The sequence below is a fragment of the Zalophus californianus genome, chromosome 4 (assembly GCF_009762305.2).
Source record: "Zalophus californianus isolate mZalCal1 chromosome 4, mZalCal1.pri.v2, whole genome shotgun sequence".
Classification (NCBI taxonomy): domain Eukaryota; kingdom Metazoa; phylum Chordata; class Mammalia; order Carnivora; family Otariidae; genus Zalophus; species Zalophus californianus.
The window spans coordinates 105,523,206-105,549,857 of record NC_045598.1 but is presented as its reverse complement, the minus strand read 5'-3'; the positions used below and the strand labels follow the sequence as shown (position 1 = coordinate 105,549,857).

At 40.3% G+C, this 26,652-nt stretch overlaps 1 protein-coding gene across 8 annotated transcripts in view; it reads left to right on the top strand.

The window, feature by feature from the left end:
- POGZ (pogo transposable element derived with ZNF domain) overlaps positions 1-26,652 on the top strand; it is a 63,430-nt gene that overhangs the window by 32,094 nt on the left and 4,684 nt on the right. For 4 of the 8 annotated variants that reach the window (XM_027608589.2, XM_027608583.2, XM_027608598.2 and 1 more), the window contains 13 exons: positions 254-412; positions 10,594-10,769; positions 11,690-11,798; positions 13,020-13,310; positions 13,391-13,609; positions 15,703-15,812; positions 16,891-17,228; positions 17,588-17,742; positions 22,451-22,551; positions 23,088-23,234; positions 25,678-25,812; positions 25,934-26,106; positions 26,263-26,403. In XM_027608589.2, coding sequence (XP_027464390.1) covers positions 254-412; positions 10,594-10,769; positions 11,690-11,798; positions 13,020-13,310; positions 13,391-13,609; positions 15,703-15,812; positions 16,891-17,228; positions 17,588-17,742; positions 22,451-22,551; positions 23,088-23,234; positions 25,678-25,812; positions 25,934-26,106; positions 26,263-26,403 — 2,254 coding nt within the window. Of the gene's footprint in view, positions 1-253; positions 413-10,593; positions 10,770-11,689; positions 11,799-13,019; positions 13,311-13,390; positions 13,610-15,702; positions 15,813-16,890; positions 17,229-17,587; positions 17,743-22,450; positions 22,552-23,087; positions 23,235-25,677; positions 25,813-25,933; positions 26,107-26,262; positions 26,404-26,652 lie in introns of those variants that run through there. The other 4 variants (XM_027608616.2, XM_027608630.2, XM_027608625.2 and 1 more) reach the window with 4 other exon arrangements.

Here is a 26,652-nt window from a genome sequence, read left to right as displayed (position 1 = left end):
TAAAATACTGGTTCAGTGAGCTTGTGATCTAAATTAATTTAACCAGGCAGTGTAAGATGAAGAAGGCATTGTGTCTGATTGGTGCAGTGAGGGACAAGTAGGAGGAGAACTCAGATGCACCGTTGGATTTGCAAAGAAAGCAGGAAAGCTTTTGGTTACAGAGAGCCACGACAAGATGAAAAGGGATTAGAACAGTATCCTTTAGTGTCATCTGTCCCTGTCTCCAAGTGACTGTGCCTCCCCTTCCCCACAGTTTCTGTGAGCCAGCAGCCAGTCTCGGCTCCAGTGCCCATCGCTGCCCATGCTTCTGTCGCTGGGCACCTCTCTACATCCACCACCGTTAGTAGCAGCGGGGCACAGAACAGCGACAGTACAAAGAAGACTCTTGTCACACTAATTGCCAACAACAATGGTAAGTGGGATTATCGGGAAATTCTTCCTGGGCCAGAGGGTGAGAGAATTAAAGAGGTCTTAGGAACAGACGCACCCATTTAGTTTTCGGTACTGATGTGGCTCAACTAGTTGGAGTGAATTTAGTAATCATTCAGTGATGTGGAAGCGATTCAGGAGTGGTGCTGTTCCTTCTGAGATAGTGCTGAATTGATGCTGGTGTTTCAAGTCCGAGGGCACCTGATTCTTGCTGCTGATAATTTCTCGGAGAGAAAGTGTAAACCCCAAATTCCTAACAATTAAAGAGATCTGGGTTTTGTTTTTGATTTTTTTTTTTTTTTTTTTTTTTTTTAAGTAGAAGAGCCCTACTAGTTTGTTAAGAATTCTCCCAGGGCAGCTTTGTTTTGGATTTTTTCTGGCAGATCCATTTGGTTATTGGTTCCTGGGTATGAAAAATAGGATAGGGTTGTTGTCTACTTGAAGGAAATGGTGAAAGAATAGTGTCTTTAGTGTATTATTGACCAGAGAAGCTATATAGCATTGGTTTCTATGTCATTTCTGATGACTCTTTTTACACTCTAAAGATGAGTTATTGGCAAGTTATGTCCTAAGATTCATAAATAGAATAAGCACTTTGTAGAATCATTGTGTTGCTGCAAAGGACTTTTAATTATTTTTCTTAAAATAAAATAGCTTTATTAATATAAGAATAATGTGTATTGTAGAAAAAGTAAACTGAAAAAAATAAAAGGAAGGAAAAAAATTTTTAACTGTAATCTCGCTACCTGGAGATAACTATTTGTAACTTTTATTTTGAACATATATGTACTTTTAATGCTATATGTAATAATTTACTTTTTATAAAAATGGATCATACAGACTCTACCCACTCTGCCTCCTTTCCCCTTAATATGTAACGAATGTGTTCTCATTTTAACAAATGTATGTCTGTAACATTGTTGATGAATAACTGTACAGTTGACCTTTGAACAACATGGGGCTCAGGGGTGCTAGCTGGCTGCACAGTTGAAAATCTGCCTATAACCCCAAAAACTTACTATAGACAGCCTTCTGTTGATAACAGTTGATTAACACATATTTTGGATATAGTATGTATTATACTATATTCTTAAAGTAAGCTAGAGAAAAGAAAATGTTATTCAAAAAATCATGAAAAAGAGAAATAACACCGTACTGTACTATATTTATTGAAAAAAAAAATCCATGTACAAGTGGACCTGTGCAGTTCAAACCTGAGTTGTTCAAGGGTCAACTATATTTCCTGTCATTTGGTTAGCTGTTATACTAACAATAGTAGTAAAGGCCTGTACTGCTACTTTAAAAAGGCCTGTTGTGAACATCTCTGTATCTTTTCTCACATCCTTAGTTCTGAGAATGTATTTACTTTATTTTTTTATTTTCTTAAAGATTTTATTTATTTATTTGACAGAGACAGACACAGCGAGAGAGGGAATACAAGCAGGGGGAGTGGGAGAGGGAGAAGCAGGCTCCCCGCTGAGCAGGGAGCCCAATGTCAGGCTCAATCCCAGGACCCTGGGATCACGACCTGAGCCGAAGGCAGACATTTAAGGACTGAGCCACCTAGGTGCCCCTGAGAATGTATTTATAAATTTCAAGTTGTTGGATCAAAGGTCATCACAGTTTTTAGGATTTTGATATTTTTCCTGGATTAGCCATCTGAAAATGTTGTATCAGTTTATATTTCCATTAGAAGTGCATGTAGTGGTCTTATTTTTGTTTCTATTGTTAGATATTTATTATAGTCCCTATTTTTTTGTGATTACAAACAATGCTTGGTGAACATTCTTAGGCATAATATCTGTGCCCACTGTGTAAGCATATCTTCAGTAGAAAGTGAGATTGTTTGGGTCAGGCATTTAAAATTGGATAGTCTCAAATTGTCCTAATAGATTGCTCTGAATAAGTGTCCCCCAGTAGCTCTTTCCCCATATTGTTGCCAACTTTAGGTACTATTAAACTTAAATCTAATTTCTATAGGCATTTTTTCAGCTGTTCGTTACTGATTTTTATCACATGAAACATCCTTAGAATTTTTTTAAACTTATAAATAGGGACCCTTATGTATATAGAAAGTTGAGGAACCACTATCCAGAGGATTCTCTCATTTTACAGACATGGAAACCGAGTACTAGAGAGTCTAAATAATGTGTTTAAGGTCAAGTAGTTGGTAAGTGACTAAACTGGATTTGAATTGTCTAGGTTTCAAAGGTTGTATCCTTTCTACTGTGTTATACTGTTTTCCTGTATTTCTTTCTTTCTTTTTTTTATTTGAGAGAGAGAGCACGAGCAGGGGGGAAGGGCAAAGGGAGAAGGAGAGGGACAAGCAGATTCCCTGGTGAGCAGGGAGCCTGATGTGGGACTTGATCCAAGGACCCTGAGATCATGACCTGAGCTGAAGTCAGATGCTTAACCAGCTGAGCCACTCAGGCACCCCTGTGTATTTTTTTTTTTAAATAATCCGTCAAAATGCTATTAGCAACCATGTAGCTAAATTTTTCTTTGTTTCTAGGGTGTTACAAGGCTTCTGAGGAGCATGTCATGACACACTGACATGACTTAGTCTTCTTGACTCCTTGAATGGACCCTTGATTTCTGAGCCCACGTAGGGCTGTGTACAAAGTTTTAAAATTTCATATATATAAATTGATTTTGTTTCAGATACTTTTAGTATTCAAATGAAAATGTTAACCCATGCTAGTGGGGAAAAAAATTGGGTATAGACAGGTAACCACAGTTATATGTGTCATGTGTATTCTTCCAAAAAATTTTCATGCATAGATAAGTATGCATTAATAGATACAATTTGCCTGGCCACCTCCTTTTTGTATGATATAGACAACTCTAACTTTTTTTTTTTTTTTGACAGAGCACAAGCAGGGGGAGTGGGAGAGGGAGAAGCAGGCTCCCCGCTGAGCATGGAGCCCAATGTGGGACTTGATCCCAGGACCCTGGGATCATGACCTGAGCCAAAGGCAGACGCTTAACCGACTGAGTCACCCAGGCGCCCTCTATAACTTTTTTTATCTTACATTCTTTTTTTTTTTTAAGATTTTATTATTTATTTGAGAGACAGAGACAGAGATGGTGAGAGAGAGCACGAGCAGGGAGGAGAGGGAGAAGCAGGCTCCCTGCCAAGCAGGGAGCCCAACATGGGACTCGATCCCAGGACCCTGGGATCATGACCCGACCCGAAGGCAGACACTTAACCAGCTGAGCCACCTAGGTACCCCTTTATCTTATATTCTTGAAATGTTAATCTAGGCTTAGGGATGGGACTTCAGAATAGAGGGAATTAAAAATGTTCCATCTTCGGGGTGCATGGGTGGCACAGTCACTTAAGTGTCCGACTCTTGGTTTCAGCTCAGGTTGTGATCTCAGGGTTGAGGGGTTGAGCCCCATGTTGAGCTCCACACTCAGCTCAGAGTCTGCTGGAGACTCTGCCCTTCCCCCTGCCGTTATGCTTTGTCTGTCTGTCTCTCTTTCTCGCAGATAAATAAATCTTTAAAAAAAATGTTCCGTCTTCCAACCCAGTTTTCCTATAAGTCTTCAGTTTAGTTGTATCGGTGTATTGTCTACTTATTACATTAATAACATAGTAAGAAAGAATAACTTTTAAGCAATTCAGTATTGTTTCACTTAGTGTAGTTTGTACTTGAGAAAGTGAAAAAGCTGTCTTTTCCTGTTCCCTCCTTTTAAACCAGTTTTAAAGTTTGTCTGGCTCTTGGTTACAAATAGCCACTTCCTCCAATAATTATATTGTAAAAAACTGGTTTTTGGGGGGTATTGATTTGGCTTTTATAATTTACCTGTTTCTCTTGTTTCCCTTGCCCTCTCTACATAGAAAGCATTTCCTTGACTCTTGATTTTTAAGGAACATTTTTTTTACATGTGAGAGAGAGGCCATGGGTTAAGACAGAGGAGGAGCACATTGCTAGTTTTTATAATGGTCTAGTCCTACACTGGGCAGCGGATTCAAGAGTGTTTGTTTTATCATTATACTTTATAACTTTTAAAGGTATGTAATATTTTATAAGAGCCAACTGTTAAAATATAATTAAGGTGAATATTATTTTTCAAGAATGAATGGGGGGCACCTGGGTGGCTCACTCGGTTAAGCATCTGCCTTCGGCTCAGGTCATGATCTTGCGGTCCTGTGATCGAGCCCCGTGTTGGCCTCCCTGCTCAGCGGAGAATCTGCTTCTCCCTTTCCCTCTGCCGCTCCCTTGGTTTGTGCTCTCTCTCTCTCTTTCTTGCTCTCACTCTCGCTCTGTCTCAAATAAGTAAAATCTTTAAACAATTAAAAAATAAAAGATTCTCTTTCTCCCTCTTCCACTCTCCCTGGTCACACACACTCAAATTTTTTGTCCTCTCTGTCGCAAATAAATAAATCTTAAAAAAAAAAAAAATGAATGAATGGGGGGAGACAGAAAAGGGTGGGGATATGGACACAATTTTGTTCTATTTTCCAAAATACCTGTTCCATGGATAATGATAATAGGTTTAAAAAAATGTAATCCTTTCCTATTTGATGGGGATAGAATAGTTTTGCAACAAATGATACCGGGACAACTGTATACTTTTTCCACACAGAAGAGGATGAATTGGCACTTCTGCATACCATTTATAAACATTAACTAAATGGTCAAGGACCTACTAAATGTAAGAGCTAAGACTGGAAAATGTTTAGAAGAAACATAGGTGTAAGTCTTTATGACCTTGATTTAGGGTAGTGGTTTCTTTTTCATTTATTTGTATTTTTTATTTTACTTTGAGTGGGGGAGGGGCAGAGAGAGGGAGCATCTCAAGCGGACTCTGAGCTCCTAAGTAGTGGTTTCTTAAGATAGCAAAAGCATATGTAACCATAGAAAAAAATAGATAAATTGGACTTTATAAAGATTAAAACCTTTTATGCTTCAAAGGGCATAATCAGGAAATTCACCATAACCCATAGAATGGGAGAAAAATTTTGCAAATAATATATCTGATAAGGGACATGATATCTAGAATATATAAAGAAGCACTACAATTCAATAATAAAAAGATAATCTGGGGCGCCTGGGCGGCTCAGTTGGTTAAGCGACTGCCTTCGGCTCAGGTCATGATCTGGAGTCCCGGGATCGAGTCCCACATCGGGCTCCCTGCTCAGCGGGGAGTCTGCTTCTCCCTCTGACCCTCTTCCCTCTCATGCTCTCTTATCTCTCATTCTCTCTCTCTCAAATAAATAAATAAAATCTTAAAAAAAGAAAGATAATCTGAGGCACCTGGGTGGCTCAGTGGGTTAAGTGGCTGACTCTTGATTTCAGCTCAGGTCATGATCTCAGTCCTGGGATCAAGCCATACACCAGGCTCCATGTTCAGGAGGGAGTCTGCTTCAGGAGACCCCCTCTCTCTCAAATAAATAAATACATTTTTTTTAAAGATTTTATTTATTTGAGAGAGAGAGAGCACATGAGAGGGGGGAGGGTTAGAGGGAGAAGCAGACTCCCTGCTGAGCAGGGAGCCCGATGCGGGACTCGATCCAGGGACTCCAGGATCATGACCTGAGCCGAAGGCAGTCGCTTAACCAACTGAGCCACCCAGGCACCCAATAAATACATTTTTAAAAAAGATTTTATTTATTTATTTGACAGAGAGCACGAGCACAAGCAGGGGGAGGGGCAGAGGGAGAGGAAGAAGCAGACTCCACTGAGCAGGGAGCCCAACACTGGGCTTGATCCCAGGACTCGAGATCATGACCTGAGCCAAAGGCAGACACTTAACCGACTGAGCCACCCAGGAACCCCTAAATAAATAAATCTTTTCAAAAAATAATAACAGGGGCGCCTGGGTGGCTCAGTCATTAAGCGTCTGCCTTCGGCTCAGGTCGTGATCCCAGGGTCCTGGGATCGAGCCCCGCATTGGGCTCCCTGCTCTGCCGGGAGCCTGCTTCTCCCTCTCCCACTCCCCCTGCTTGTGTTCCCTCTCTCGCTGTCTCTCTCTGTCAAATAAATATATAAAATCTTTAAAAAAAAATTAAATAATAACAAAAAGACAATCCAATTTCTTAAGTGGGCAAAGGATCTGAGTAGGCATTTCTCCAAAGAGAATATATAAATGGCCGGTAAGCACATGAAAAGATGTTCAACATTATTAGTCATTAAAGGAAAAACATCATAACCACAATGAGATACCGCTTCACACCCCCTAGGATCCTATAGTCAAAAAGATGGACAAATAACACGTGTTGATGAGAATGTGGAGAAATTGGGACTCTCGTATATGCTGGTGAGAATGTAAAAATGGTGTAGCCACTTTGGAAAATAGTTTCGCAGTTTCTCAAAAAGTTAAACATAGTTATATGATTCAGCAGTTCTCCTAGCTATATACCCAGAACACGCAAACAGTTCACACAAAACGTCCTGCCCAAATGTGCATAGCAGCATTATTCATTATAGCCCCCAAGTAGAAATAACCTAAGCTGTTGAATGGATAAACAAAAGGTGATCTATCTGCACAAAGGAATATTATTAGGCCATTAAAAGGAATGAAATTCTATAATATGAATAACCTTGAAAATGTAGTGCTAAATGAAAGAAGTCAGATGCAAAAGTCAATATTTTGTATGACTATTTATTTATATATTTATTTGACAGAGATATATAGCGAGAGAGGGAACACAAACAGGGAGTGGGAGAGGGAGCAGGTTTCCCGCCGAGCAGGGAGCCCGATCTGGGGCTCAATCCCAGGATCCTGGGACCATGACCTGAGCCAAAGGCAGATGGTTAATGACTGAGCCACCCAGGCACCACATGTATGACTCCATTTATATGAAATGTCCAAAATAGGCAATTCTCTAGTGACAAAATAGATTTGTGGTTACCAGGGCTGGGGGGGAAAAGAACAGGGAATAACTGCTAATGGGTATAAGATTTCTTCTTGGGATGATGAACATGTTCTGGAATTAAATAGAAGTGATAGTTGCACAAACCTTGTAAATATACTAAAAAGCTCTGAATTGTATACTTTATCTGAGTAATGTCTATGGTATGTGAATGATATCTCAGTAAAGCTCTCTCTCTTTTTTTTTTTTATAAGATTTTATTTATTTGACAGAGAGAGAACAAGCAGGGGGAGTGGCCAGCAGAGGGAGAGGGAGAAACAGTCTTCTGCCGAGCAGGGAGCCTGATTTGGGGCTCGATCCCAGGACCCTGGGATCATGACCTGAGCTGAAGGCAGACGCTTAACCAGCTGAGCCCCCCAGGCACCCCAGCTCTTTTTTTTTTTTCAAGAAGGTTTCAGGAGTAAAAATTTGGAACGTTTTTACAATTCTTCTTGTTGTTCTTCAGAATCTTATCATTCAGCATTTAGAAATTACTTATATAGTTCTGACTGATCATACATTTGCTTTGGAAAAAAATACTATGTAGTAAAATAAACCACTGCTTAATTCTGAGCTGTGAATGATCTGAATTTAATGTTATAGGTTTCTTACTCTATAAATAGTTTTTCAACTCGTGTTTAGCTCATTTTGACTCCATTTAGTCCTCCTGTCTATGGGTTTTAAGGCTATGTAAGTAAACATAAAAGAATAAAGGAATACATCAAGACCTTCAGATTTGTAAAGCAGAACATATTGTGAGAGAAGCTGCTGAATCTTTTCCCCTTATTTAATCAGTTTATGGCTGTGGTACCTAGTTTGAGAGCAAACTTTGAGGAAGGGTATTAGTTGGTTAATTCTTTTTTTTTTTTTAAGATTTTATTTATTTATTTATTTGACAGAGAGAGACACAGCGAGAGAGGGAACACAAGCAGGGGAGTGGGAGAGGGAGAAGCAAGACTCGCCGCTGAGCAGGGAGCCCGATGAGGGCTTGATCCCAGGACCCTGGGATCATGACCTGAGCCGAAGGCAGACGCTTAACAACTGAGCCACCCAGGCGCCCCAGTTGGTTTAATTGTTTTATAGGCTTTTTAAGCCTAAGGATTCTTTTTTTTTAAAGATTTTATTTATCCATTTCAGAGAGAGAGCATGAGAGGGAGGAGGGTCAGAGGGAGAAGCAGACTCCCGGCTGAGCAGGGAGCCCGATGTAGGACTCGATCCCAGGACCCCGGGATCATGACCCAAGCCCTAGGCAGACGCTTAACCGACTGAGCCACCCAGGCACCCAAGCCTAAGGATTCTGATTGCCTCTTTCATTCCCTGGAAGTAGAACTTTGTAAAACCCATGAATTGTCAGAATTTCTCTAAGGAAAGATTTAGTAAGAATGTAGAAATCAGGGGCACCTGGGTGGCTTAGTTTGGTGGGTGTCTGTCTTCGGTTCAGGTCATGATCCCGGGGTCCTGGAATCAAGCCCCGTGTTGGGCTACCTGCTCGGTGGGGTGTCTCCTTCTCCCTCTCCCTCTGCTGCTCCCCCTGCTTGTGCTACTTCTGCTCTCTCTCTCAAGTAAATGGATGAAATCTTAAAAAAAAAAAAAGTAGAAATCATTTAAAATAATTCATTAGAATTATTAGAATTCATTGGAGTTACTAGATTCATAGAATGTGGATGGGAAGTACAAAAAAAAAACAAAATTGGCCATAGTTAATAATCGTTGTAGCTGATGGGTACATGGGGGTTCATTATGGTATGCTGTTTTTATATGTATTTGAACTTCTCCATAATAAAACATTTAAATTAAAATAGTAAATTGCCAGTATAATTAGCAGAGATAGAACTTGTAATTTTTTATCTGTGTCAACCTCATAATCACTAGTCAGCTGGCCTAGTAACTATGAGGTCTCGTCCACTGATAGGCACTCATTTTCTGGAAAAAATTGGGACAAACCATTGTTGGCCCGTTAATAGCCACCTATATACCCACTCCAGTGGTCTAGCTTTGTAGCTAACTGCAGTGACTCCATCTGTCAAAGTAGGACATACAGTTAATAGGAACCCATCCCATTCTGTTAGTTGAGGTAAAAGGTTGAGGCAGTATCTTACTTGAATCTCTGATTTAGGTGTATTGATGCTCAAATTTTCTGTCTGGTTTTGGAGTATTCGCTATAAATAGGAAACTTAGGGGGCGCCTGGGTGGCTCAGTCATTAGGCGTCTGCCTTCGGCTCAGGTCATGATCCCGATCCCAGGGTCCTGGGATCAAGCCCCACATTGGGCTCCCTGCTCCGCGGGAAGCCTGCTTCTCCCTCTCCGGCTCCCTGCTGCTTGGGTTCCATCTCTCGCTGTCTCTCTGTGTCAAAATAAATAAATAAAATCTTGAAAATAAATAAATATGAAAGTTCGTATTAATGACTTTTTTGCCAAATGTAGTAAACAGACTTTAAAACATTTATAAAATTATTTTCCTCACAAATGAGAAGAACCTAAAGTGGTTCAATAATTATGGTATAATTATTAATAATTATAAAATAATAAATATAAAATATATTTTATATATACTTTTATAATTATAAAAGGTTCCATAATAGTCCATTTATTAATATTTATTTATGAATGAACCATTATCTTCTGAAGTCATACCATTTTTACTGGATATTGGTTAGTTTTTGACCAAGTCTTTTCTTATCAGTTCTGATGTCAAAAAGAGCAAGAAAAGTTAGCCTTTCAATTTCTGTGTTCCCATACCTGTAAAAGAGTGGTTGTTTAGAGAATCTGTTGGATTTCTGAGCTTTGACTCACTAGGAAGAGGTGCCATTCTTTAGATTCTGTGTGCTTAATGAATTAATGTTTGTTGATGAATGTGCCGCTTTTAAAAAGATTAAAAGTGAATTAGCTAACAACAAATTATATTTGGACAGAATAAGTTTTACCTAGTGAAAATATGAAAAAAGAAATTATGTTACTTTGCTAATTTTTAGGTGTGGAGAGATTATGTTAAATCATATATTAATATTGTCAGAGTTAAAATGATAGCCATGTAGAAGTTTTACTACAATAAGACATCCCTGGTTAAGATGTATATGGGGGAGATGTTAGTGAACCTTCCCTATCTACAGTTTTTCTGTTAGTTGCAGATTTGGGTAAAGCTTAAATTTTTGGTGAGTTTGGTGACATTAAACCTAAGGTGAGTGTGACAATCTTGGATATTTTGATATCTGGGATACCATTTCTTATCTGAGACTATAATGTTTCTTATAAAATGTGGGTTTGTTTTTCTTACATTTTTTTTTCTTCCTTTTACTCTTCAGCTGGCAATTCTTTGGTCCAACAAGGTGGACAGCCACTCATCCTAACCCAGAATCCAACCCCAGGTCTGGGCACAATGGTTACTCAACCAGTGTTGAGGCCTGTCCAGGTCATGCAGAATGCCAATCATGTGACTAGTTCTCCTGTGGCCTCACAACCAATATTCATCACTACACAGGTGAGTAGGACTCTGAATTCTGGGGTTGGATAGGGAAGGAGAGAAGGACTGTGAACCTTTGGAGGCTCTAATTTAGAACTCTAAGTCCTGTCTTTCTCATCTGCGGTTTTTTAATTCAATACTGATTTTTATAGAAAGCCAAACATAACACATCTGGGTAATTTCCTCTTCCTATCCCTTAGAGGGCTGTTAAGTGATTTGATTAAGATCTGGGCAGAAATTAGTGGGAAAGCTTAGTTTAGGAAACCTTCACACTTGGCCCTTAACACTTCCTGCCCTTTGCTTGGGCTTTTTTTTCTTAAAATGGGGTGAGTTGGTTGACTCTTGAAATCTGTGTGTGAAATTGGTAAAGTGCAGGGAGAACTTTGGAAGAGAAGGAGGAAGATGACTTATTTGACATAATGTGACTCAAAGTTGAAAGCCTAATGCTGAATGTGGAACATAAAGACAAGTGCTTCTCTGCCTGTGGCTTCCTGAGTTATAAATTCTTCTCTTAAAAATTTGTCAGAGATTTATGGCATTTCAAGTGGACTTTGGGAACAATTTCTTAACAGTCGTTTTGTGTTGAATCACTCCAGTGAATACCCTTAGTGTCTTTTTTTTTTTACCTTCTTCTATGCCTTTATCTGTTTAGGGGCCAGTTTGTAAATGAGGTATTTTTTAAGCTGAGGTTCTTTTAAGACAGGAAGGTAGGTTTTCATTTTTGCTCATATGTACTAAAGTTTCTTCAGTTTCGATATTTTGTCACTCAAAAGTTTGCCAAATTCCTAGATTTCTACATCTCAGTCATTTAAAAGCTCTACCTCTAGAAAAAGAACCATTAGGTAAGAGTGTGGGAATCTTTTAGGATGTAGTCTTATTGTAATCTCTGCTAGTGTTAGCTGATCTCCATGTTAAAGATCATTTTGCTTTTAATGCAGGGATTTCCTGTAAGAAATGTCCGGCCTGTACAAAATGCAATGAATCAGGTTGGGATTGTGCTGAACGTACAGCAAGGCCAAACGGTTAGACCAATAACACTAGTCCCAGGTAAGGAAAAATGTCTACCCATTCGAAATAAACTGGCAATCCAGAAGATTTGTTTTTCTTGTCTCAAAATATTCTTGGTCATTTAAAAAGTGTGTTTAAGGAAAATCTAAAAATATAAAGATTATATTGATTTAAGCCCAATTTTTTAAAAACTTTCTAACCTTTGGCCAGGGTGGTGGTTTTTATTTATTTTTCTTTTCAACTTTTTACCACCCTTCAAACAGGGTTTTATATAGTCATTTTTCTGTTTCTGGTGTTTTAGTGTTTGTTATCCTGAAGGAATATTATTAATGCAAACTCCCAAATTCCATATTTCTTACATGTCTACTCACTTACATGGTGGGATTATAAACTTTATTTTTCTTTAATTTTATAGCATAGATCTTGGATATAAATTAAATGACCTACCCTTTGGTGATAAATTTGCCAATGACTAGTTAGTATTTTTTTTTAAGAAACTAAATTGAAAATAATTTTTTAAAATCTCGTAATTTTCCCCACAGTTCTTTACTTAGTGTCTGTAAGTTTACTACAGTTCAGGCCAAAAAATAGCCTAATTTAGTTGTTGTATGGGTGCCTCCATGAGCTTGTCTTCCTAAGTTTTTGTTGTTGTTCTCAGAGCCCACACAGTGCTTTTGGCCTTAAGTCTCATGAATTTGACTTACCTAGTTCTGGTATTTCTTACATATTTGTCAGTGGAATTGTTTACAGCTGAACCAGGAGATTCACCTCTGGGATCCTAGTAGAATGGCATAGTCCGTCTTCTGTTTGAGTTCATATCAAAGAATGGAAGACTCCTTTAGTATCCTGAGAAAGAAAGATTGCTTTCTTAGGACTACAGCTGCCCTTTGGCCTGTACATACGCACACTGCCTCCTACTCTGTACTCATCCTCGCTCTTCCAGTACTGAGGAGAAGCTACTCCTGATTATGTTCTTGGGATTAAAAAGGCAGTGTGGTGTAAGGTGTTTTGGGAGGAGTTGATAGGAATCTTCTTTCTTCAATTTAATAGGACTGATTCCTTAGGATCTATTATCACCTTGGCTATGTATTGTCTTAGACATTAGAGTCTCTGCTACTCTTGTTAGCCTCTGATGGCCACCAAAAAATTTGGGGAAATAATCTTTTCTTATTCCAGTATTTTCAGTAAAGACAGGTGGAATGTATTAGAGGTGAGCTCATTGACCAAGCTTTGGTACTTTTCTTTGTCTCTCTTTTGAAGCCCCAGGTACCCAGTTTGTTAAGCCGACAGTTGGAGTCCCACAAGTGTTCTCTCAGATGACCCCAGTGAGGCCAGGCTCCACAATGCCTGTGCGGCCCACCACCAACACCTTCACCACTGTCATCCCAGCTACTCTGACCATTCGAAGCACCGTCCCGCAGTCCCAGTCCCAGCAGACCAAGTCCACACCCAGCACCTCCACCACTCCCACTGCCACACAGCCGACCTCACTGGGGCAGCTAGCTGCTCAGCCTCCAGGCCAATCCAGCCAGACCCCCAATCCCAAGCTAGGTGAGCCCTGGGAAGTGGAGATGGCAGTGCTGGGTGGGGCAGTGGGTGGAGAACAGATGATTATCACTTGGCCAACATAGCTCCCTCCTTCCCCTCTCCACCTGCAGTGAGCATTGCCAGCTTTGTCACTGTGAAGCGACCTGGGGTTACAGGTGAAAATAGCAATGAAGTAGCCAAACTGGTGAATACCCTTAACACCATCCCTTCCCTGGGCCAGAGTCCTGGGCCAGTGGTGGTATCCAACAACAGTTCTGCCCATGGCTCCCAGAGAACCAGCGGACCTGAGTCTTCAATGAAAGGTACAGTAACCTGAAAGACAGAGTATCCGGTCATTCAGAAACATTAATAAAGTACTTGTTATGTTAGAACTCTATGCTTTGAAATAGAGACATAGAATATAGTTGCCACAGTCTGTTGTTACATGAAACTTCAGTGTAGGAAAGGGGATAGCCAAGCGTAACTACATCAGCTATAAGGAGATAATTCTGTGTTTCTTGTGCTGTGGAGATGAGTGAAATGGACCAGTTGGGTGGGATAATAATAATAAAATAAAAAGCTTCACAGAGGAGGTGGATTTCTGCACAAGGTTTTAAAGTTGGGAGGGATTTGGTAGAGAGGTTTTCAGGTGTGGACATGATATAAGCATAAGGGTTTTTTCAGTGGAGCAGAGGCCAGCAAACTTTTTCTCTAAAGGACCAGATAGTATTTTAGGCTTTATGCACTAAATATGGTCTCTGCCACAGCTACTCGGCTCTGCCATTGTAGTGCAAAAGCAGCCACAGACAGTATACAAACAAATGAGCATGATCTTGCTCCACTAAAACTGTTTGTGGACTCTGAATTATATGTAATTTTCATGTGTCAGAATATCTTCTTTTGCTTTCATTTCAACCATTTAAAAAATGTAAAAATACTTAACAAATGGTATTGGAAACATCAGACATCCACATCCAATGAAGTTGGACCCAAACACCATATATAAAAATTAACTCTGCGAACCAAAGACCTAAACATAAAAGCTAAAACTATAAGAGAAGATAACATAGGGGGAAAGCTTCATGACATTGGATTTGGCAATGCTTTCTTACATATGACAACAAAAGCATGGACAACAAAAAAATATAATAGTAGATATAAGAATAATAGATAAATGAGATTACATCAAATTTTAAACTTTTAGGGTATCAAAGGGGACACTGTGAACAGAATGAAAAAGCAACCCAGTGAAGGGGAAAAAATATTTGCAAATCATATATCTGATAAAGGGTTAACATCTAGAATATATAAAGCACAACTCAACAACAAGAAAACAACCCAGTTAAAAACTGGGGAAAGGAGTTCAACAGACCTTTCTCCAAACAAGATATACAAGTGGCTGTTAAGCACATGAAAAAATGCTCACCATCACTAATGATTAGAGAAATGCAAATCAGAACCATGTTGAGATACCACTTCACACCCATCAGGATGGCTCTTATCCAAAAAACAAAATAACAAGTGTTGGTGAGGATGTGTAGGTATTGGACTGTGCATTGCTGGTGGAAGTGTAAATTGGTATGATGGTCTCTCAAAAAGTGAAATATAAAATTACCATCTGATTCAGCGATTCTCCTTCTGGGGTATGACCCAAAAGAATCGAAAGTAGGTACTCAAGCAGATATTTGTACACCCATGTTCATAGTAGCATTATTCACCATAGCCAAAAGGTGGGGGCAGTGCAAATGAGCACCAACCGATGAATAAATAAACAAAATATGATATATACATATAGTAGCTTATTGTTGAAGGAAGGAAATTCTGACACATGCTGTAATATTCATGAACTCTGAGGGACATTCTGCTAAGTACTGAACTAAGTCACAAGAGGGTAAATACTGTGTGATTACACTTAATATGAGGTACCTAGAGGAGTCAAATTCACAGAGACAGAAAGTAGATCGGGGGTTGCCAGAGACTAAGAGAAGAGAGGAATGGGGAATTGTTAAATGGGTACAGAGTTTCAGATTTACAAGATGAAAAAAGTTATGGATATTGCCTGTACAACAGTGCAAATGTACTTAACCGTAGACTTCAAAATGGTTAAGAGGTAAACTTTATGTGTTAACTGAATTAAAGAAAAAGTTGTATTACGACAAAAAAGTAAAATCCGTTTGTAGCTCATGGGCCAAACAGAAGTTAACATCTGGCTGGATTTTGTCTAGGAGCTGTGCTGTGCTGACCCCTGGCCTAGAGTTAAAAGAATGGTAAAGAAATGGTCCTCATAGTGATCACTCATGCTTGCGTATCAACTTTAATATGCCCTTTAGGGAGTGTTTAACCTTTCTTCAAAGGGCCAGTAATCTGTTTCCAGTATCATCTCGTTAATCTTATCAATGCTTCTCACTTCTTCCAGTGACCTCTTCTTCTATCCCAGTGTTCGACCTCCAGGATGGTGGACGGAAAATATGTCCACGGTGTAATGCTCAATTCCGTGTTACTGAAGCTTTGAGAGGTCACATGTGTGTAAGTGATACCAGTTGTGATGGGGATCCAGCTTCAGTGGCTACCACTGCATACCTCCTCTAGGATTAGGAGCTTGTGAATCAGGGACTCTGAAATGACTTAGAAGTTTCTTAAAGGGTTGTGCTCCCTTTTGGCCTGTTTTAGAAGAGTTTCAAACTTTGGAATATAGAAGGATACATATATATTTAAAGACTCTCAAGTAGATTGGAATATATGCGACCTTAATTCCTTGGCTGTGGTTGGTTTTGAAACTGCACAGGAGCACAGGAGGACAGGTTTGTTAGATAATCAACTCAAACTAAGTTGGCCTTGGTTTATTTTCTTTTTCCTTTTTTTTAAGATGTATTTATTTATTTATTTGACAGAGCCAGAGAGCACAAGTGGGGGGAATGGCAGAGGGAGAAGGAGAAGCAGGCTCCTCAGTGAGCAGGGATCCCTACATGGGTCTCGATCCGAGGACCCTAGGATCGTGACCTGAGCAAACGGCAGACACTTAACCGACTGAGCCACCCAGGCACCCCTATTTTTTTAAGATTTTATTTATTTGAGGGAGCGAGAGAGAGCATGAGCAGGAAGAGGGACAAGCAGACTCCCTGCTGAGTGGGGAGCCCAATGCAGGGCTCGATCCTAGGACCCTGAGATCATGACCTGAGCTGAAGTCCTATGCTTAATCCAACTGAGCCACCTAGATACCCCTCGGTTTATTTTCTATTTATTGTGTCCTTGGATGAACCAGGAGTCATTAACCAGTTCCCATTTCTAGCCTTTTCATTTTTTGGTATCAGTCCAGACACAAAGGTTGGAATTTCTTCCTGCCACGGAGTTCAGAGGCAAGTATGCTAGTAAGTGGTTGAAGGATCTAAGGCAGGAGGGAGGAATACAAGGTACAGGGTTTGGAGAGGCATATGGCTATAAATAAATATCCATTAGAAAGAGCCGTAATCCTAGAAACATTATAGAAAATTGAAGGGTGAAACCTGGATGAGAATACCTAGAGCCATTCCCAAGAGATGTTCATGAGGTTGGGGAGTTGGCACATCCCAGCCCCCAGGATAACCACAGTGATCTTCCTTTATAGTACTGTTGCCCAGAAATGGTGGAATACCAGAAGAAAGGAAAGTCTCTGGATTCAGAACCCAGTGTCCCATCAGCTGCAAAGCCCCCATCCCCTGAGAAAACAGCTCCTGTTGCTTCCACACCCTCTTCTACACCTATTCCTGCTCTGTCACCACCTACCAAAGTACCAGAGCCAAATGAGAATGTGGGTGATGCTGTCCAGACCAAACTCATCATGCTAGTAGATGACTTCTACTATGGACGGGATGGTGGCAAAGTGGCCCAACTCACAAACTTCCCTAAGGTTGCCACATCTTTCCGATGCCCACATTGTACCAAAAGGCTAAAAAACAACATTCGGTAAGTGTTAAAGATCCTTAGAGGTTACCCTGGACAAGAGAAGACTGAAATTTTCTTATATGTTTTAGTCTTTTCTCTTTGGGCAGTAGTCCTCTTTTCCAGTCTGGCTAAGGATTATCATTAAATTAATAAGTGGTACTATAGAAGGAGGAGGTATTGTGGTAATAATAAGAGAAAACTTTGGGTGGAGTAAGGGAAACCAGTACATCTTTCCACAGAACTCTTAGTTTCAAGAACCCTTTTCTGGGCTCAGAAAGGGACTGTCCCAAACAAGGGAAGGGGGGCGCACATAATGTGTGTTCTGGGATTCCAAGGCTGCTGATTTTTTTGTTTTCTGTACTTCTTGTGCTGTGCTACAGATTCATGAACCATATGAAACACCACGTAGAACTCGATCAGCAGAACGGTGAGGTAGATGGTCATACTATCTGCCAGCACTGTTACCGCCAGTTTTCCACGCCCTTCCAGCTCCAGTGCCACTTGGAAAATGTTCATAGTCCTTATGAATCAACTAGTAAGTTTGGAAACTCTTAAACTCTAAGGGTATACTTTGCTCTTCATTCGTTGAATGGCACTGGGAGGAGCCCATCATTTCTATATGAGTATCAGTGTAGAGGAAGCTCTTTGCACATTTCTAATCGATTCCTTACTTCACTCACCCTTTATTCTTACAACTTAGACTTCTCTTCAAGCCTGAATTGAATTCAGTGCTAGGATTGTTAGGGGCTTTGATTCAGGACCACTGTAGTGTGTTGTAATGTATATAATATAATGTAATGGATACCTTACCAAGATCATCTATATTTGGACCTCCACTTTAGTTAGTGCCCTGATAGGTTTTACATAAGACAAAAGATAACATTATAAACACTATAAAGTACCATTAAGACAGTGCTTTCAATGAAATGTAAGATAAGGTGTGTGTCGCCTCCACTGTACATCTAACAGATGAGAAAATACAGAATGAACACAGGCTCACAAAAATTAAGTCGTTTACTTCAGAGCATACATCTCTGATAAGGTGCCATTGTGAGGATTTGAGCCCAGTCTTCTAGAATATCTCCTGTGTCCTTCAGGGGATTTCTGGTTTTGTTGTAGAGACAAAAATTACATAAATAAAGGAAATGAGAACAAGACAGTGTATTTATTATAAACCTGTGCATTGTATATTACCAGCGATAGGTGAAATAGTTTAGTGAAAAATCGTTGAGGATAGATTTCGCAGAAGGTCATACTTAAACTTTTAGGGTCTTTAAATACAAAAGAATTTAGACGGATGAGTAATTATTTATTTGACAGACAACAAGAGAGGGAACACAAGCAAGGGGAGTGGGAGAGGGAGAAGCAGGCTTCCCGCTGAGCAGGGAGCCTGATGTGGGGCTCGATCCCAGGGCCCCGGGATCATGACCTGAGTCAAAGGCAGATGCTTAGCAACTGAACCACCCAGGCACCTCTGTTGTTTGTTTTTAAGTAAGCTCTACAGCAACATGGGGCTTGAACTCACAATCCTGAGATCAAGAGTCACATGCTTTACTGACTTGAGCCAGCCAGGCACCTCTGAAATTAATTTTAATAGTATATTTTATATAAGTTAGTGTATCCAAAATATCATTTTAGCATGTAATCAGGATTTAAAAATTAATGAGACAGTAAACTTTGGACTAATAATTTGGGAATAGAATAGATACTGGAAGCAACCACCGTGCAGTTAGTGGCGGAGTAGCCAACCTGGTCTTGGTTAGAGCCCCAAAGTCTTCACTGTCAGTGACAGAAAATCTGAATAACTCATCTACACCTCCTGCTGAATATACCTCATTTTTATACAGAATCTGGTGGGTGGGCTTTTGTTAATTCCATTTATGTAAGGACTGTACATAGGAAAGGTAAGTTTTTCCTTATGGGGAAAAAAGATTCCCAGATAGAACCTCATCAGTCCTTTTCGCTTCTCACTCTTGCTTTGTCTGACTTTTAATTTTTGAGTATCCTGTGACTTCAACTTTACATTGATCAAAAACCTCAGAAATTGTTGACCCAAAGAAGTAAATACCTTTTCTATACTTTAGTATGTATCAGTTTTATTCTTGGATTCTTGTGTAAGTCCTCTTTCCCACACGCCATGGCTGATCCTGCCTAAAAGTAGCTTATTTTTTAATGTTAATACTTTGGGACCCATTGTTTTCGTCTTAATTTTGAAAAAAAAGTTTCCTTTTATTTTCTGAAGGTTTTTTTTTTTTTAAGATTTTATTTATTTATTTGACAGAGAGACAGAGACACAGCGAGAGAGAGAACACAAGCAGAGGGAGTGGGAGAGGGAGAAGCAGGCTACCTGCTGAGCAGGGAGCCCGATGTGGGGCTCGATCCCAGGACCCCAGGATCATGACCTGAGCTGAAGGCAGACGCTTAATGAGCCACCCAGGCGCCCCTATTTTCTGAAGTGTTTTTAAATGAAATTACAGACATAATGTTTTTAAATAAATTACAGACATAATGACATTTCATCCTCAAATACTTGAGTATGTGTCTCTAAAAAATAAAGACCGTATTCTATATACAACCATAGTACCTTTGTCAAGATCTGACAGAAGCAATCGTAAATCCTTAATATCATCTAGTACCTAGTCCATTTTCAAATTTCCTGAATTGTCCCAAAAACAGCAATGGATCATTACACTTAATTATAGTAATAGTATAATCTTAATAGCATTATGTTTTTCTTCACACTTGTTTAAGGGCAGTAGACTGAAGAAGAGGTAGAGTTGAGGGAAGGATGCTTCAGGCTTAAAACCATGGTCAGATGTCAGGGGAGGATCCTGTGTGGAAAACGACTCAACCAAGGGGGAACTAATTGCTTGATAAAGTCTTGGAATATATGGAATGATGAGGTTGGCTGAACCTTAGAAAGGTATAAGATATCTATCCTTTCTTTCCTTTTTTTTTTAGATTTATTTATTTTAGAGAGAGAGCATGCGAGCAGGGGGAGGGCCAGAGGGAGAGGGAGACAAGCAGACTCCCCACTGAGCAGGGTGCCTGACATGGGGCTCGATTCCAGGACCTGAGCCGAAATCAAGAGTTGGACACTTAACCGACTGAGCCAGTTAGGCACCCTTATCCTTTCTTTCATAATTTGGAGAACAGGAAGCAGAAGCTGTAGTAGTTCACTCCTGTTTTCTCAAAGTAAGAGACAAGTGTTAGGTATCAAGGACATGAGGGTAATGGTGCTGGGAGGGACCGTGTTAGGATGGCCACTTTGCAAAATCAGTTATTCTGTCTCTGGAATCTTTCCATACCAGCTCCAGTGTGGAACTAGAGCAGATGTGGATGGTTACTAGAGATGTCTTAAATCCACTGATGCCTTAAGTTTCTATCTCACTGGTTTTCTTGGTATGAGATAATATATATAAATCTTAGTATGGTGTTTATGTGTTAGAAATTGCTTTAATTAATGTTATTATTATTGATGTTGTATAACAGCTGTACCAAGAGAGCTGATACATAGGTTGTAGGAAGAGCTTCCAGGTTGAATGAGATTGCCCAGGGAGAACACAGAATAAGAAAGGTTAGGACAGAAAGTTGGAAAGCACCAATATTTAAAGGTGTTCTAGGCAAAAAAAAAGAAAAGCAATTAATGACAAACAAATTGAATTAAGAGGCAAAGGGCAAAAGGAGAAAATATTGTCATTTTTATTTTTTTTTTTAAAGATTTTATTTATTTATTTGACAGAGAGAGCGCGCACACAAGTAGGCAGAGCGGCAGGCAGAGGGAGAGGGAGAAGCAGGCTCCCTGCTGAGCAGGGAGCCCAATGTGGGGCTTGATCCAGGACCCCGGGATCATGACCTGAGCCAAAGGCAGACGCTTAACCGACTGAGCCACCCAGGCGCCCCCAAAATATTGTCATTTTTAGTTGACACTTAAGTTACTATTTCCCAAACATGGCATGCACTTCCATATCTCGCTGCCTTTGTTCCTGTTCTTCTCTTGGTCCCTGCGTCTGGCAAAACCCCACCTATTCTTTCAACGTTCAGCTTATATATCTTACAGCTTATCTTCATTCTTTTAGGTAGAATTTTTTATTTGTGTCTTTGTAGCACCTAATGAATCTCTAGGCAGTGCTTCTAAATGGGTTGCCATACCCCTTTAAGATAAACACAAAACTTGGGAACCCTCTTCCCAGAAAATAAACATTTTACTCTTTCGCAAATAATTTCAGGGGATACCTAGGTTCCCTGAGGCATCGTCCATGGACCCCAGATTAAGATTCCCTGGTTTTTTGTTTACTTTAAAGAATTATTTCAGCTTCACTCTTTTGGGGGAGCAGGGATTGAACATTTTCCAGTAAATGCTTAAAGCTTCAAATTCACAATTTCTTCATTTGCAAAAACTTGAAAATAATTCCAGTGACCATAAGAAAAATAGTTATTTTGTCTATTTAATTCAAAATGTGTAGCAATTCAAATTATTATTAATTCAGAATTGTAGCCTTATAAGCTTGTTGACAAAATGACCAATTTCAAAAGTTTAATCATCTCAACAACTCATAACAAGGCAAGAAGTTCTGTTCCTGATTGTCAGTCTTTTGAGGACAAATTCTTGTACTCATTTAGTAGATGTTTGGTAAATGTTTGGAATTATTCATAGGAGACGATCATTGTCTATCTTTGAGCAGAGGGATGAAATAGTGTAGTAATTTAAAATAATTCACTTGGCAGTGGTATGTAAAGCATAGACACTGTATTTATTGGAGAGATACGAGGTACGAGGTATTGGAAGCCATCTGATTAGTAGTAGGCAATCATGTGGGCTTCTACCAAGTTTTTGTCTGTGAGAATGGAAAAATGACCATTCCTAGATACATTCTGAAATAATGGTAACAGAACACAGGGGTGTAGACTCAGAGATAGTGCCTAAGTGTAGGAGGAGGTAGGGAAGTGAGAAGCGAAACAACCAGGAATCAGAAGGAGGCTGAATTAGAGTTGGTGGTGGAACATCCAATTAAAATGTCTTGTAAACAGTTCAGAACCTAGAATGGAGCTTTAGTAAGAAGTCTGAGCTAGAGGCATAAGGTTTTTTGTTAGCAGCACAGATATTAAGACAGAACCATTTTAAAGAAAGAAGAGATTTAATGAAAGTGAAGTTAGAGAAGTCAGAGAGAATAAAGATTATGAGTCAGCAGGACTTTGGTCTTACTTTCAGGTGGATTTATTGATTATTTTTCTTCTTACAGCCAAGTGCAAGATCTGTGAGTGGGCGTTTGAGAGTGAGCCACTATTTCTCCAGCATATGAAGGATACTCATAAGCCTGGAGAGATGCCTTATGTCTGCCAGGTATTGCCTTTTTCTCTAGGGAGCTTTAGCCATTTTGCTCTCTGGATTCTACACTGAGAATTCTACAAAGAATCCACTAATGAACACTGCTGCATACCTACTGCATACACTCAGTTTTAGGAACTCTGGGGAGATCCAGAAGAAATAATAAACCTAGAGTCTGTTTTCAGGATTTTCCATGCCAGAGAAAAACATTAAAGGAACATGTGCATGTACCCAGCCAGGGAACCCAGTCAGAGAACATACACATGTACTGCAGGAATTCCCCTGAATGGCCCTGTAGAGATGGACAAAGAAAACTTTACTCCTCTTAGTCACAAAGTGGATTGTTCTCAGACTTTCTTGTCGTTCCCCTATTTTTATCATAATCCACAGCTGAATCTATCACAAGTAGCCCTGCATTAGAGTCAGAATAATAATTTGATTTCTATGCATTTAGGAAAACTTACTTTTCTCTTATTTTGACATTTTTGTTGCTACCTCTTTTTTAAGGCCTCAGTTCACTCTTAGCTTATTTTCCCTCTTATGTGACTCAGGTGTGTCAATATCGCTCCTCACTCTACTCTGAGGTAGATGTCCATTTTCGGATGATCCATGAGGATACTCGGCATCTGCTCTGCCCTTATTGCCTGAAGGTCTTCAAAAATGGCAATGCATTCCAACAGCATTACATGAGGCACCAGGTACCAGGCACCAAGCAATTCCCATATTCTCATTATTTTAATTTTATGGATGCTGGGGCCAGGGCTGAGCTAGGCAGATTTTGATAAGAGAAGATACTGTATGTATGTTTGCAAAAATTTGCCAAATTTCAATTATATGCCATGCACTGGGCTAGTTGCCAGGGATTTAGTGGTATACAACACAAATAGTGTACTAGAGAATATTGTGTTAGGGGAAGTATAAGATATATAAAAGCATATACCTATTTTGGGAGCCTGCTAAGGCTTTCTTGGAAGAAGAGTATTCAAGGCCTAAAGTATGAGGAAGGGTGAGCCACGTGAAGTGGGATGGAAGATCCAAGCACAGAGTGAGAGGATGGAGGTTCATAGAATTAAAGGAAGTTCAGTGTGGTTGGAGTGTGGGGCATAAGGGGGAGGTTGGAAGTTAGGAAACAGGTGGCGGAAAATCCTGTAAGCCATGAAAAGGAGTTTCAACTTTTTTAAGTCATTGGGGAGGCATTAAAGGTATTTTTTAAGTCCTTGAGTGATACGGTCAGATTTGTTTTAAGTTATGATTACATTGGCTGCATTAGGAGAATGAATTGAAAGAGATTAAGACCAGAGTTAAGGGGACACGCCAAAGGCTCTTTTGGTTTAGGTGAGAGACAGTAGTGGCTTTTGGCTTTGAAATGAAGAAGAGGAAAGAGTTGAGAGATATTGAGAAGGTAAGTGATATTTACAATTTAGAGATGGATTTGGTAAAGGTATAGAGGAGGGAGTTAGGAATAGTGCCTAAAATTCTGTCTCGGGAACAATGGATGAATGGTGAGACTATGTATTGAGATAGAAACACTGTAGAAAGTAAGGTTGGCAGCAGAAGGGGGGATTACATGTTTGGGTATTCTGAGTTCAGTGAATATAGTTGTCTGTTGAACAGGTAGTTGGATATATAGGTCTGAAGCTTGGGAGAAAAGCCTGTGTTGTGGAAAACATACTTAGGAATCATGATTACATAAGTCAAGTGATTTTAAACGTAGAAGTTGCCATGTTCCCTCATCCCCAATTGAGAATAAGATGAAGGTTTAGAACCTCCGAAGACTCTGTCTACAAAGCCAGTACCTAGGAGGAAAACCAGAAGAGACTTGATGTCAAGGAAGCTAAGGGGAGGAAAGTGTTTTGAAGAAAGGGGTGTGATCAAAATGTTGCAGGAAGATGTCAAGCACTATAGAAACTTAGAGGTCAACCTTTAATTTAGCAACGTTGATGGGAGCCATGTGGTTGGTTAGCAGAGTGGAAGTCAGATTTCAGCAGGATGAATGAAGAAGAGCTGAGGAAATGGAAACAACTTTTTAAAAAGTTTCAGAGGGGGAAGACTGAGGGTTGGCACATCCAGGAGAAGAGGTAGCAGAAGAGAATTTGTTCTTGCTTTTGTGTTTTGATTTTAAGATGGATTAAATAGAGCCTTGTTCTAAAATGCTGCAAGAAAGGAGCCACTAGAGGAGAGTGAAGGTACATAGAGAAGGCACAAAATGGAGAACCAGATGGGTGTACCTATGCTTAACATTTGCCTGGGTCTGCACACACGTTCTGTACTCTCACATGTGAGCTTCCTCTTGGGCTCACATACTCATATGCATAGGGGTGACTGCCTGTAATCCTCCATATGTGTATTTCCAAAGAGCAGCATGGAAATTGTCCCGTGTACTTAGGTAAATGGAGTCTTGTTATCCTGGGAAGAAAACCATAGACCTGGGTCCTGTTTCCAAAGGACTTCAATAGTAGGCAGTCTGAATCCTCAAACTTGTCTCACAGGGACAAGTGCATGTCTGTATATTGATGTGTTAAGAGTAAAGATAGCAAGGGATAGAAAAGGAGAGAAAAATAACTGTCATTCATGTTAAGGAAGAAGAAGAAAGGACAGACAGGGAGATCGTGATTGGAGATGTGTTTGTGTCATGTGGCTATGTGCATAGACTGTCTGTGAAAGCATACCCAAGAAACTGGTAACAAGTTGTTTCTGTGCAAAGGGATGGAGGGTTGGAATTGAAGGCAGACTTAAAACATGAAGGAATATTGAATAAAAAGTAATGATTTTTTTTCATCATGTACATTTTACTGTGTTTAAAAAGAAAGAAGAATGTCCAGAAGTAGGTAGCACTGTCTGCACTGTAAAGACAAAGTAGGGGCAAGTAAAGCTTAAGCCACTAATCCACATTGTTAAACCAAGTCAGGAAGAGATGGTTGGAGGACCTAGTCATCCTGGCTGTGAATCTACGTTTCTTTGGGACCATGGGAGGTGATGATTCTCAATGGTAGGTTTTGGTGTTGTGTATTTCTTTCTTCCTCTTTCAGTTAGCCACAGAAAGGGGGAAAGGATGATTGTTAGCATTAATCTAACTTCTCATCAGGAAAGAAAATTTATTGGGAATCTTTAAGGGATTCTCTTTCTTTCCCCCCCCTTCAGAAGAGGAATGTTTATCATTGCAACAAATGCCGGCTGCAGTTTCTCTTTGCCAAGGACAAAATTGAACACAAGCTTCAGCACCATAAAACCTTCCGTAAACCCAAGCAGCTAGAAGGTTTGAAACCAGGCACGAAGGTAAAGGGCTTGTCACCATTTCTTTTATAGATCCAGGGGCGGGAGGAGGAGGGATAGAGATTATCAGTATTCCAAGGTTTAGCATGGGTAGTGTCTAATTGTTCCTTCCCTTGGCTCGCAGGTGACAATCCGGGCTTCCCGAGGGCAGCCACGAACTGTTCCTGTTTCCTCCAATGATGCACCTCCCAGCACCTTGCAGGAGGCAGCACCACTGGCCTCCTCAACGGACCCTCTGCCTGTCTTCCTTTATCCCCCCGTCCGGCGCAACATCCAGAAGAGAGCTGTTAGGAAAATGTCAGTGCCTTCTTCGGGGGCCCGGGGGCCGGGGGGGCACGACTACTCCTACAGCCAGTGTCATCTGGTAGCCTTTTGGCAGGATCTGTTATCTGAAGCCCCCACAGTTTGAGGACTCCTGGGGAGTTAACGAGACTTCTCCTTGTTTCTTGACAGGAGTGTCATGGGCCGGCAGACGTGCCTGGAGTGCAGCTTTGAGATCCCGGATTTCCCTAACCATTTCCCTACTTACGTTCACTGCTCTCTGTGCCGCTATAGCACCTGCTGCTCTCGAGCCTATGCCAACCACATGATCAAGTAAGTCTCTCTCAAACCAGTGGTCTTATCTGGAGGTTCAGAGTCTCCAGAACTCATTTCATTGCCTCCTTCAACTCTCAGAGCTGTTTGTGTAGGGTGAGAGTCTCTCTAGCAGGGTAAGAGTCAAACCCATGTTCATTTGGCTTCGATGGTCTGTGCTCTAATTTTGTAGGACCTTGCTACTCAGAGTGTGGCCCAAGGACCAGCAGCAGTAGATGGAAGCTTGTTAGAAATTCAGCCTCTGCTCCC